This window comes from Garra rufa, chromosome 3 (genome assembly GCF_049309525.1).
Source record: "Garra rufa chromosome 3, GarRuf1.0, whole genome shotgun sequence".
In the NCBI taxonomy this organism is placed as follows: domain Eukaryota; kingdom Metazoa; phylum Chordata; class Actinopteri; order Cypriniformes; family Cyprinidae; genus Garra; species Garra rufa.
In genome coordinates this window covers 13,906,946-13,921,481 of record NC_133363.1, presented here as the reverse complement: position 1 = coordinate 13,921,481, position 14,536 = coordinate 13,906,946, and the positions used below count along the sequence as shown (strand labels likewise).

Sequence of the window (14,536 nt, the reverse complement as noted above, 5' to 3'; positions counted from 1 at the left end):
AGGACCATGAAGGGGTCACAAGTAGGGTATTTCAGAGAAAATCTGCTGCAGTAGAAAGCTTCCCCAGTGAACAGTTCTGAGCGCCGGTTGAATATTGTTTAATGTTTTCGGAGGTAGTGGAGGGGGTTTCAGGGGGTTGAGTCTTTCTTTTTGAGCTTGACAAACCACAGAGCTATCCCTGGTAAACATCATGAAGGTCTAGCAAGATTTGGAATAAACACAAAGGAAAATGTGCAAGGGGGAGGGCTTACCCTTACATTCAGGTTGTTTTATGAGATATATAACAGGATGTCAGCAGAGCCTGAGCTGAGTTGAGCTGTGGTCTGCCTGTTGCAAAAATCATCTTTAGGAACAGTTAAACTGGTCAAGCAAATCTATTATGCTAACTTAACTGGAATACATTTGCATCATCAATTAACATTTAAAAAGACATTATGCAAATTACCATTGCATAAATGAGCTCATCTGTAATGATATAGCAGTGAATGTTCCTATTTGCTGGCACAAACCATCAAGAATATAAAACACCTCTTTCCATTTTGGAAGTCACATGCATGCATGTTAAATATGAATTCTAAAAATATTTGTTTCCCATGAGTGGTGCTTGTTGTTGCAAAACCTGCTGTCATATATTTTTTTAGTTTGGTCAGTATTAAGTTTGATGACTTTTGCATTACCTTATATAAACATTAGCAGATTTGAAAATTTACTATACAAATTCTCTGTAAGTTACCGTTATCACATGTTTTTTTTTTTAAAGAAAAAGATACATCATGGTCTAGTACATACCCCACTAAAATACTTAAAATAATAATAATAATGTTTTATTTTAGTAGAGTATGTACTAAGTATATCATAATGTACTGAACTAAAATATCAAGTATAAATACAATTTATACTTTTAGATGACAGAGCAATTCATAAATATACTTTTACTGTTTCCAATGGGAACACAGTAGGCTGTCTTCAAGATTTTGCTGTCTGCTGTGTCTGGAAATACGTTAAACATCCAATCCATTTTGATCCTTGTCAAATCCCCAATTCTCTCTGTGATTTATAATCTCGCCAGTTTAAACAGCTGTAAATAGGGTAAAAAGTAGGTCTTTGCTGACAAAAGAAGTACATCTGGAACACATTTGTTGGTCCAAACACACTGTATGCATTATTGGTTACCTCTATGTGAACCACATTTTTTTTTTTTTTTACTTTGGTGATAGTTTGATGTTAAATATAATACAGATTTTTGGATTGATAGGGTTTGTCTCAGTGAAATAGCTAGCAAAAGTACACTAAAGTTTAAAACCTTGTGTGAAAATGTTGACGGAAAACTGAAAGACATCAAGTTTAATATCAATGATGTTTCTTTTCAAGGGAACTCGAATTGAGTCCTCCAGAGGTCGCTATGGAGAACGCCTTTAGCGTGACCGGTTTCTGCAGCAAACTTCTAAACACGATATTGACAGCTGATATTGACAGTCTGTGAGGTCACTACCAGCGTGACCGCAGTATAAAAGGCCGTCGAGAGAACACGTCATCTGCTTCTTCATCTTCAGGCACCGTTTTGTTTGGAGCATGCATTCTGGTAAGAATGCTGTTATTTCTATCACACTATGGTGAGCACTAGTAAGATGTTTAAAAAGTGTGTAGCTGATGACACACACAATCTTTGCATCTTGTGTTTGTGCACGTAATGTCCTCAAAGGGACAATCTGCATTCATTGTGAGTGATTTCCAATGAAAAAGCTTCGCTCTCATTTGTCTTTCTTCTCGATGTAAGAGAGGTTCCTAGTGGCTCAGGACCCACTGCTGCTGAGGCACAGATGAGAATGAGATCATGGGATTCCAGGTGGACCTGGCTGATGAAAAAGGTGTCTCTCTCTTTCATGCTAGCCATCTGCAGATGAAAGTGAGCTGCTGGATGAGGACTGATGAGGACAAAGAAGTTGAGACTAAGTTCTTTCAGCCCTCTTGCTCTCAATGGGAAAAACATCTGCTCTTAGGACCTGAATAAGGGTCAGGGTCTATCCCTGATGAAGCGGCTAAGCTGCGATGCACCACAGATCTCGCCTGGCTGATATAGGGCTTTCTTCTCGATGCACCGGTGTCCCTATCTGAACTTAGAGATGTTTAGGGAGGTGAAGACAAACTCGGCTGTCTTTGAGACTTTCATTCCTTGAAGGCCCAGGTCTGAGCCTGAACAACAAGGGGGCCCTGGCCTGTCCCATTTGGCTAAGGGGAATATTGTCACTGACAGCTGCTAAGGCATCCAAGGGGAAAGATACGGTACAGTTGGTACATAGTGCTCACCTTGCGCTTGGCATAGGTAGGTAATTTATTCCCCACAGCAGCAGCTAGAGGACATAGCTTGAGTTCTCTGACAAGGGAACGTCTCAGGTTATGCATGTAACCATAGTTGGGGCAGTCATGGCCTAGTGGTTAGAGAGTTGAACTTGTAACCCGAAGGTTGTGGGTTCAAGTCTCAGGTCTAGCAGGGATTGTCCATGGGGGGAGTGAATTATTAGTGCTGTCTTCCACCTTCAATACCAAGACTGAAGTGATACCTTGAGCAAGGCACTGAACTTCCCGGTCACCACAGGGAAGGCTGCCCACTGCTCCGGGTGTGTGTTCACTACTGCAGGGGTTCCCAACCTTTTTTACCCCGGGGCCCCCCTCCTTCTCCGGTCAATTTTGCAAGGCCCCCCTATGCCTGACATGTTTATTTTTAAACCTTTTTTATTAACCAAAACATTTGTTTTGCCTTATTATTCTCAAAATTCAAACAAACTTTAAATGAAAACTTTAAATATACCTAATCTTTAAAGAAAACATCATATATATATATATATATATATATATATATATATATATATATATATATATATATATATATATACAGTACAGACCAAAAGTTTGGACACACCTTTTCATTCAAAAGTTTTCTTTATTTTCATGACTATGAAAATTGTAGATTCACACTGAAGGCATCAAAACTATGAATTAACACATGTGGAATTATATTTAATTCTATATATACTATATATATACTATATATACTTCTGCACAACACAACTGATGGTCCCAACCCCATTTATAAGGCAAGAAATCCCACTTATTAAACCTGACAGGGCACACCTGTGAAGTGAAAACCATTTCAGGTGACTACCTCTTGAAGCTCATCAAGAGAATGCAAAAAAGTGTGCAAAGCAGTAATCAAAGCAAAGGGTGGCTACTTTGAAGAACCTAGAATATGACATATTTTCGGTTGTTTCACACTTTTTTTGTGTGTATATAATTCCACATGTGTTAATTCATAGTTTTGATGCCTTCAGTGTGAATCTACAATTTTAATAGTCATGAAAATAAAGAAAACTTTGGTTCAAAGGTGTGTCCAAGGTGTGTCCAAACTTTTGGTCTGTACTATATATATATATATATATATATATATATATACAGATGTAAAACTCCTGAATTCTTTACTTTAGACATTTTTTACAACTTCAGAGTACTTTTTCTTAAATAAGTGAACCTGCCGTACAACAGGGAAATACCAAAAGACCACTAAACCTATCCCTTTGAACTTGACTGACTGAATAGCTACTGTTTGTATCCATTAAAAAATTAATACACGAATTCAAAATACATCAAATACATTCAAAATCTGTTGAAACACATCGATGTGAAGGTTCGACGAAGACGGGATCAGTGAACTATGTCAGTGCGCGCCTAATGCTCATAAACACCGAGCCTCACTCCTCTTCTAATGGGTGAACATCCATTATAAAACACTCACAGGACAATAATTTGGACAACTAGGAAAATGTTTTGAAATTTCACGCAAAAAAACGATAAGGATCAGAACCCCGAGAGCGCGCATAGTTTGTGAATCAATTGCGGACTTATGCGTGTCTAATGTAAGACTCTGATTTACACGAGTATTATTCATTAGGCACGCGCAAGTTCGCTATTATTACACTAATCGTCTTGGATGCAGGACGGTTTGCATCATGCATGCAGTCGAGAGATGTAACATTAGTTTGCGTACAGCGTTTGGAAGTTTTGAAGCGCCATTCAGTCTGTATTTAACAGTGCGATGAGGCTTGCTGCACCGAGTCTGAAGCAATAAATCACAAAACACGAGTGAGACTGTGCTTTTATTATTTTCATTTAGCACATTAATAATGAAATTAAACAATTATAGCATAATATTTAAATTAATTTTAAGAAATCTCACGGCTCCCCTGGAGGATCACTGAGGCCCCCTAGTGGGTCGCGACCCCCCGGTTGGGAACCGCTGCACTTCTGTGTCTTTATGCACTTAAAGGAAGGAAAGGAAAGGAAAGGAAAGGAAAGGAAAGGAAAGGAAAGGAAAGGAAAGGAAAGGAGGTGAAGTGAGGCCAAGTATGGTGACCCATACTAGAAATTTGTGCTCTGCATTTAACCCATCCAAGTGCACACACACACAGTAGTGAACACACACACCGTGAACACACACCCAGAGCAGTGCAGAGCGAAATTCTGAGTATGGGTCAGTCATCATGCCCTGTCCTTTCTTTTCTTTTCTTGCCATGCCTTTTTCTGCTAGAAAACCTGGATAAGGGTCAGGGTCTTCCCCTGTTGAGGTTGCCAAGCTGCGTTGCACCAGATCTCGCCCTCCACGCTACAGAACAGACTGCTACTGCCATTGGCAGGTCTATCATCTGTGGTTGAACCTGGCTGATATCAGGGTGAAAGAGAAGAGCTTTCTCCTTGATGCACCGGTGTCACCTTCTAAACTTTTAAGACTTAAGTTGAGAAGGTGTTAAATAAGTTTAGGGAGTTGAAGACGCTCTTGGCTGCCTGTAAGTCCTTTATTCCTCTGTGGAGTTGGTACTTAGTGCTCGCCTTGGTGCTTGCCATGCACTCCCCTCACTATGGCAGCATGGATATTTTCCCCATAGTAACCACTAAAGGACGCAGTGTCTTGTTCCTTTCTTAGGGAACCATGGTAAGTATAAGACGTTTTGTCATAATGCACACAATACCTGTGCAATTGGTGACACATCAACATATTTGATTTAAAAGCTACAGTTGAGGTGAAGAGTTGACCTTTATACAGTGTGTTTTTTCACACAACATTGTATGTATTCAGAACACTTGGAATACAGAACATGAATTGTATAGACTACTTTAATGTTACGTTTTTTTTTTTTCGACCTTGTTCCTCGTCTACCTTCAATGCCAATTTCTACTGGCAAATGACATTTCTCAACATTAGCTGGTTGTGACGATAATAACCATGTAGACAGAATAGAAACAACTATTTAAGGAGGTTGAGGTTTATTTTGTTTTTCCACTCTAATGATGTACAGGTATTGCTCTGTGCAAGCTGTTAATTCAGTGGAAATTGTTGGTGGAAAGAACAGAGGAGCTTATTTCAGTGTGTGAAAACACTCTTGATTTCCCTGAGGCAGTGTCCAAGATTTTGTCACGCTTCTTTCCACACGCAAACAAAGGCTACAACCCCATGAGTGTTGTTTCACACTGTTTTTTCTTTAATTCCAACGAGAACCTATGTTTGTACAAGTGTAATCAAATATAGGCACATTACACATTACAAAACTATATTAGGCTGATGTAATGAAAGGATGTCTATTTGTCATTCACACAATGACTGACTAAAATTAGACAATGATTATATGACAACAACTAAAAGTATTATGAACGTCTTCCAATTACTGAAGTTGCACCTACAGTAGAAAGCATTGTATCATTTGCTACTTGAAAAAAAAAAAACTGAAAAAGCATCTGCAGTCTGGAAACAATAAGTAATGATTATAGAATTACTGAACTGCATTTTTCTTGTGCTTTGCAGTTACTGTGGTGTGCAGTAACATATTTTGCCTGATAACCATGTGCACTTGATAAATTAATGGAAAAGTCAGGATAATGCGTACTTATTGTGTAAAATGTTCAATATCAGACATTAAATTGTGTTAGCCTTTACCACATATATACTGGCATAATTTTAGTAATTTCTGAGGGGACCATGGGAAATTCACACTTGAGTTCCATGTGAGCTTTGAAATATAACCAAAATATTGAAAGTGACAGTCATAATATGCCAGATGTAGAAGAAAATATCAATTAATGTTATTAGTACAAGGTGTCAAATCATGTATTCAGGCCAATGATGAGCCAAACTGAGTAGAATTGCTAAGGCTGGACCTGGTAAACAAATATGGTTAACAGACAAGAAGAGATTCAATGTGACAGCTCTGTCATTTCTTGCTTTATTACTTCAGTTGATATGAGGAGCAGATAAGTCCATAAACTTTTCAACATTTGGAATGACTTGCTTTATTGTAAATTAAGTAATTATCTAAGTTGTGAAGCCGGAATGTACAAGAATTCAAAATTTCAAGTGTTCATTGTTATGCTAAAAATTCATTTGAATGATTTTTAAAGCTCAAAGCAGTTAAATGTAAGATAAAATACCCGCCAGACAATCGATCAAGTGGTTAATGAGCTTGGCGAGCGGATGACTGGCTAGAGAGCGAGCTTCTTTAGATTGTTCTTTTCAAGGGCTGTAATAGATTCATACCTTCAAAACACAAGAGCACATGGATCTTAAAATAAATCATGTTGAACCTGTGGCCTGTTTTTAGATGTATTTGCAGGTTTATTGTAAACTTGATTTTCTATTTTTTTATTTCACAGTGTGTTAAATAGAACCATATGGTGTGTCAATTAGGTACTTTTATGTTTTTACTGACGTGGGAAATTGTAACAAAAAATAGAAGTTCTCTAACAAGAGTTATTAGTTTAATATATTAATAAATAATAAAAGATACTGAACATGCATAAATACATAAAGAGATAAAACACAAAATAGATACAATGAAGTAGATGCGATGAGGTATAGATTGGTGGACTTATAATATTTTTAACATCTCAGAGAAACAGAGAAGTTCAGATAAAGATACAAGGTACATTAATACCACACACAATTCATATTAAACATAAATATTTGGAAGTTCAGAATTCAATCTTTTTCTGGCTTCCATCAACAAATCTGCTCTCAGCAAAGTGTTTGCTCATCCCTTCACAGTGTTATTTTTAGTAAGAGGGCTTTGGAATAACTCTTGCCTAGAAATGGAAATTTAAGATCAACACAATGAGAACTTGGCTCTGCAGCTCTATCCCCTGTGGAATTTGTGACTTATACAAGTAAAAAAAAAAAAAAAAAAAAACTTAAACATCTACCATACCACAAGGGGAACTCCAAATACTAACAGAGGAAACTGGATTTCCTCTGAAGGGATCTGAGATATGCATGATGATCTTTTCCTGACAGTTTTGTTACTTCAAAATTAGTTTTAAGGACTCAAGGCAAATAAGACACACAAGCCCTAGTAGATCTGGAAAATCTCTGTTTGTACGTAACAAATGCAAATGCTAAAAACTTTTGATTTGCATGTTTTCTCATTCAGTTTAACACATTTGTCTATTATTTATTCTAACTCATCTTAGTTATTCAGAGAATAATTTTGTGTAGCTATAGATATCCATAGATATAGACTCAACAGATATAATTTCTAAAGAACTTGTTTGCAATTTAGGTATATCCAAATGTAATCAATTATTTTGTTGCACTATAATCTATTTATCTTAGATGACAAGATACTTTATTTTCCAAGTGTGTGTGTTCAGGTACAGTAAACCCTATTTGGGCCCTATGAGATTTTTTTTTTTCATAAGGGTAGGGTTAGTGTAGGGCAGGGGTCCCCAAACTTTTTTCTGAGAGGGCCACATAATTTTCATTTCTTTAATGGGGGGCCGGGTCTGTTTATAAAAGAAAATTCCATGGGCCGGACTGACTACTATTATTATTATTATTATTTTATTATGATTATACCTGTATTTTTTATACCTTTTAATGCTAGAATAGTTTATTATTTTGTTATGCACCACACAGACAATTTTTTTTTTTCAAAAGATATACAGGTGCATCTCAAAGTAGAATGTCATGGAAAAGTTAATTTATTTCAGTAATCCAACTCAAATTGTGAAATTTGTGAATTAAATAAATTTAATGCACACAGACTGAAGTAGTTTAAGTCTTTGGTTCTTTTAATTTTGATGATTTGGCTCACATTTAACAAAAACCCACCAATTCGCTATCTCAACAAATTAGAATATGGTGACATTCCAATTAGCTAGTCAACTCAAAACACCTGCAAAGGTTTCCTGAGCTGTCAAAATGGTTTCTCAGTTTGGTTCACTAGGCTACACAATCATAGGGAAGACTGCTGATGTGACAGTTGTCCAGTAGACAATCATTGACACCCTTCACAAGGAGGGTAAGCCACAAACATTCATTGCCAAAGAAGCTGGCTGTTCACAGAGAGCTGTATCCAAGCATATTAACAGAAAGTTGAGTGGAAGGAAAGTGTAGAAGAAAAACACCAACCAAGAGAACCGCAGCCTTGAGAGGCTTGTCAAGCAAAATCGATTCAAGAATTCGGGTGAACTTCACAAGGAATGGACTGAGGCTGGGGTCAAGGCATCAAGAGCCACCACACACAGACATATCAAGGAATTTGGCTAGAGTTGTCGTATTCCTCTTGTTAAGCCACTCCTGAACCACAGACAACATCAGAGGCGTCTTATCTGGGCTAAGGAAAAGAATAAATGGACTGTTGCCCAGTGGTCCAAAGTCCTCTTTTCAGATGAAAGCAAGTTTTGTATTTTATTTGGAAATCAAAAACACTGAAGTCCAGTGTTACGTTTCCACAGTCTGTGATAATTTGGGGTGCAATGTCATCTGCTGGTGTTGGTCCACTGTGTTTTTTGAATCACACGTCAAATTCCTCAAATGCTATTGAGTCATTTTGTCATCACTCTGTATTTTCTAGCTGCCTCTTTCATCACCTCTTCGATTGTGATGACACATTATGTTGAATGTACCATTCTGTTGGTGAATTTAACAAATAATTAGGCTATGTTAATAACTAAGGGAAATTTTAGTTTGAAAGCCAACCTTTATTATCAAATACCGACATGATATAAGTAAAACATATTTAAAATTACATTTTCAAAATATGTCTCTGGCATTGTTCAGAGGGCCAGTCCAAATGTGGGGGCGGGCCGCATCCGGCCCCCGGGCCTTAGTTTGGGGACCCCTGGTGTAGGGGATACAGTTTAAAACCCATTGCTTCTATGGAATTTTACCATAATGGTAGGAAAACTAAATTGCCAAAGCATATCAACTATTCCCCAGTCGAGCATGTTTGCCATACTTTTGAGAATAGTTACCCAAATCCTGGTACTCTAACTTTGACCTGTTGTGTGTGAAGAACAACCTAAACCCATATGGTAACATAATGAATGGTAACTGAATGTTTACTTCCAAACTAGCTACTTAACTAGTCCAGCAGACTGGAACAGCTATTTTATTTTGACTAAAATTACTGACCCAGTTCTTCCAAAGTGAGGCTTTGTTTTGTTTTGTTAGCTGCACATTTGTGCTTTGAACGTATCAGAAAGCTTGGAAATTGTTACAAAAAAGGACAGTCCAAAAATAGCTTTTGGGTTTGACAATACAACTGAACCAACTAAGGCATGAGAATCTAACCACACAGCATACAGAGAGTGCAAATCCAAAGAGCATACAGTAAATCTGTTCTGTTGACAAAAATACCTGTTGACAGTTTTCATATGCTTCATATGATTATTAGAAAGTCATGAACAGAATAAATTATATATTTGTTTTACCATGTTGTTACATAACCTACAGCTTTTATAGAAGGCCTAGTGAACTAAAAGGGAGTAACAGCACACACCCACTCAAACACACCACATCCTGATGTCAAGAGGTAAATCAATCACCTCACAGTTCTAGGACCTCCCCCATGCTGATATATTACTCACATTAACTTGATCTGTAACATATACATGACTCACTTCTGTCACAATTAGATTAATACGCAATCTCACATTTTCAACTCACCCCATGTTGAATCCTCAGATGAAATGTCTCCGAAATGTATCCTTTTTTCTTCTTCCCTCTCCTCGCTCTCCCTCTTTCTCCTCTTTAAACTTTCCCTCTTTAACAGAGGCTTCTAGTAGACTGGCTTTTATTTATGTCCTTTTTAGGGATTGGAGTAGATGGAGAGAGCTTGGAGAACATTACATTACTCCCTTGCTGTTATTCCCGAGAAACTTTGCCTGCCCTCTCTCCCTCTCTCTCTCTCTCTCTCTCTCTGTCTCTCTCTCTCTCTGTCTATCTCTGTCTCTCTTTCTCTCTCTCTTTTATGAATCCCACTGTAACCAAGATATCTGAGATATAACCAATCACACAAGATCACGTTCAGGTGTGTTTGTAAGTATGTCTGCCAGCCTGTGTTTGAGAGATTCACTGGCATTGATTTAATATGTTCATGTAAAAGGATTGCTGAGCTATTGCGGTTTGTGTATGACTCTCTGTTTGTTTTATGCCAATACACACAGGTGAAATATGGCAAGGAAAGGGTTCAAGTTCACTTGTCCAGGACACAAAAACATACCCGGTCATTAGGTGCTCTCAAGGGCTTGAAGCAACTGGGATCCAGCAACTTGTACCACTGAGTTTAACAAACCCAGGTAACTAGACTCTGGGGTACAGCCCTGGTAAACATGTAGGGAGAAAAGGCCACAGTCTCTGGAGAGTAGCAGATCTACCTAGTAGGCCTCCTCATTATGAAGAGATGCCATACTTGGACACTGACACTCATTTTCATTCATTTTCTCTGGAATGGTTAAATTTATAGGGTAAATCTATATATGTACACAACTGTATTGATTGATTTATTGATTTGGCACACAGTGTGGCATATCCCAAAAAGTAATTTATTCAAGTGTACTATTTTTATTTGTTTATTTATTTAGAAGAATCGCTACAACCTTTTTTTAATACTTGTCACCTTTTCACAACTCTTCACACAGTAAGCAAAACAGCAGTCTATGTGGGCTAAACTGTTGGTTATTTCCATTCCTTTGGCACAAAATGCATTCAGTGCATTCAAACTACTTCAAATTACATTAAATCGTTTCTCACATAGACACAACAAGAGCCAAAATGCTATGTACATACAGGCCAGTTTACCAACGAAACACTTCATATATGTCTCAAAATAAACTTGTTTCAGCATAACACTGGCTACAATTATCATTCAGAAAACATACATTTCATTCAAAACACACTGATCTAAAAACAGGGAGCATTACATAAATTATGAATTTTTATCTTTGAAGTCTGAATGATTTGTCACATACAGTCAAGCCCAAAATTATTCATACCCCTTGCAAATTCTGACTTAAAGTTACTTTTATTTAACCAGCAAGTTTTTTGACCAGAAATGACACAGGCTTCTCCCAAAAGATAATAAGACGATGTAAAAGAGGCATCATTGTGGCAAAAAATATTTCTCCACTTTTATTTACATTTGAACAAAAAGTGGCATGTCCAAAATTATTCATACCCTTTGCAAACTGTCACAGTCTATGGGAAAATCCAAAGTTCTATACCATTCCAAATAGTCCAAGCTGTTCTAAAGCATCCTAATTACCCTGATTCATTGGGAACAGCTGTTTTAATCAACTCAGCAGGTGAAAAACAGAAGCTCTCTGCTGTTGGTTTGTGGACAGTAATGGCTAAGACAAAGGAACTCACTGAGGACCTGCGGCTGCCCATTGTGGCTGCTCACAAGTCAGCAAAGGGCTATAAGACCATATCTAAATGTTTTGAAGTTCCAGTGGCTACAGTGCAAAAAGTTTTATTAAAAAATACAAGACGTTCCGCAATGTTAAAAATCTCAGAGGATGTGGTCGGAAGCCAAAAGTGACACCTGTGCTGGCCAGGAGGATAGTGAGAGAGGTAAAAAAAAAAAAAAGAATCCAAGGATCACCACCAAGGCCATCCTGATGAACCTGAGCTCTGCTGGTGGCAACATCTCAAGGCAGACAGTCCAACGGACACTGCACACCACTGGGTTCCATGGACGCAGACCAAGGAGGACACCACTTCTCCAGATAAGGCACACAAAATCCCGCTTGGGCTTTGCAAATGCTCATCTGGACAAAGAAGAAGACTTCTGGTCTTCTGTGTTATGGTCAGATGAAACAAAAATTGAATTGTTTGGCCACAATGATGTAGCCTTCATTTGGCATAAAAAAGAGAAGCCTTCAACCCTAAGAACACCATCCCCACTGTCAAACATGGTGGTGGGAACCTAATGTTTTGGTGGTGTTTTTTTAGCCGGTGGACCAGGGAACCTAATCACAATATCATGAAAAAGGAGCAATACATCAAAATTCTCAACAACAACATCAAGCAATCTGCAGAGAAACTTGGCCTTGGGCACCAGTGGACATTTCAGCATGACAACGACCCAAAACACACAGCAAAAGTGGTGAAGAAATGGTTAGCAGACAAACACATTAACCTTTTGCAGTGGCCCAGCCAGAGTCCTGACTTAAATCCAATTGAAAATCTGTGGAGGGAGCTAAAGATCAGGGTGATGGCAAAGTGACCCTCCAACCTGAAAGAGTTTTTATTCAACTTGCTGGTTGAATAAAAGTAACTTTAAGTCAGAATTTACACTGAATTATACACTGACTGTATTACAGTACAGATAATGAATGAGAAAATCTGCACCCCCCCAAAAAAAGAAAACACAAATAAATAAATAAATACTTGAGAAAAAAAATAAAAAATAAAAAATTAATATGAATTCCTGAAGCAATAATAATGAAAAAAAAAAAAAAACCATCAGCAGCATGTCTAGTATAATGAAGTACTGTATAAGCAGTATTGGCGTCCCAGTTGCTATAGGAGGCCTTTCTGTGTGGAATTCTCTGTGTTTCTCACACAGTCTAAAGACATACAGGACAGGTGTACTGGGGAGTGTAAATATGAATGTGTGCATTTGAAAAATGTGCTGAAAATTTAGTGTTTTGTAGGTTGTGGAGTATGACTGACAAAAGTGTTCATGGATTTTGAGAAATGTGGTCACTAAATGCATTTTGTCTTTGTTCTTTTAGTATTCTTCTAGTATACATTAATTCATTTCATTTCATTTCATTTCACCTTTGGCAGCAATTACAGCCTCAAGTCTTTTGGGGTATGACGCAACAAGCTTTGCACACCTGGATTGGGGGATTTTCTGCCATTCTTCTTTGCAAATCCTCTCAAGCTTGGTTAGGTTGGATGGGAACCATTGGTGGACAGCCATTTTCAGGTCTCTTCAGAGATGTTCAGTAGGGTTCAAGTCAGGGCTCTGGCTGGGCAAATCTCTAGGACCTTCACAGAGTTGTCCCTAAGCCACTCCTGTGTTGCCTTAGCTATGTGCTTAGGGTCATTGCCACACCACCATAAAGCCCAGATCGGTGGAGTGTTGCAGTGATGTTTGTCCTTCTGTAGGTTTCCTTCTTCATTAATTGCTCTTGGAAGAGTCCTGGTTGTGCCAAACTTCTTCCATTTGACAATTATGAAAGCCACTGTGCCCTTGGGAACTTTCAGTGCCGAATATTTTTTTTTTTGTAGTCTTCTCCAGACTTGTGCATCTAATCCAATCCTGCCTCTGAGCTCTGCAGGCAGTTATTTTGACCTCATGGCTTGTTTTTTTTGCTCTGATATGCATTATCAGCTGTGAAGCCATTTAGGGCCTGTCCACACGGAGACGCGTTTCACTGTATACGTATAAATTTTTTATCGTATTGCCGTTTCATCCACACGGATCCGGTGTTTTAGGAGACTGAATCCGCTATTTTTTGAAACCGGGTCCCAAAGTGGATAAATCTGAAAAAGACACCCTCGCGGTTTCGTGTGTACAGCCAATACGTATATTTTGTGAAACGATGATGTCATCACATCACGTGTCGGCTGCGTCACGCATAACAGCAACAACAATAATGGCGGACTACATGATTGTGTTCGTGTTGCTACTAAGCCTACTAGCTTTATTACAGTAAAATCTATTGCTTCTATGCAACTGTTATGAGCAACAAGCGATAATGTTCGCATCTTCGTCTTCTTCTTAGTTCGTATACAGCGCGCAAGGTTATGCGCATGCTCAAAGTCTTCTTCTCCATGTATAGCGTATCTCTATGGCAGAATTACAGCACCCCACACTGGTCTGGCATATATACTACACCGTTTTCAGTGGTTTCGTGTTTACGGAATTTTTTTTTTAGAACGAGGAAAAAAAATGATCGGATAGGGAACGCACCGGCTTCGTGTGGACGGAGTCTTAGGTGTGTGCCTTTTCAAATCATGTCCATTTACCACAGGTGGACTCCAATCAAGGTATAGAAACATCTCAGCAATGATCAAGATAAATGGGAGACACCTGAGCTAAATTTCAAGTGTTTTTGCAAAGGGTCTGAATACTTATGTAAATGTGATATTTCATTTTTTTCTTTTTAATAAATTTACAGACAAATCTAATACCCTGTTTTAACTTTGTCATTATGAGATTATGATTAATGAGAAAAAAAGAATTTAAACAATTTTATCAAG

At 38.1% G+C, this 14,536-nt stretch overlaps 1 protein-coding gene across 1 annotated transcript in view; it reads right to left on the bottom strand.

Annotated features, from left to right (window-relative positions):
• pde5ab (phosphodiesterase 5A, cGMP-specific, b) overlaps positions 1-10,140 on the bottom strand; it is a 54,918-nt gene extending 44,778 nt beyond the window's left edge. Inside the window, exon 1 of the mRNA XM_073835734.1 lies at positions 9,989-10,140. Within this exon, the coding sequence (XP_073691835.1) occupies positions 9,989-9,993 (5 nt within the window). The 5' untranslated portion in view covers positions 9,994-10,140. The remainder of the gene's footprint in view (positions 1-9,988) is intronic.
• Between the last annotated feature and the right edge of the window lie 4,396 nt (positions 10,141-14,536).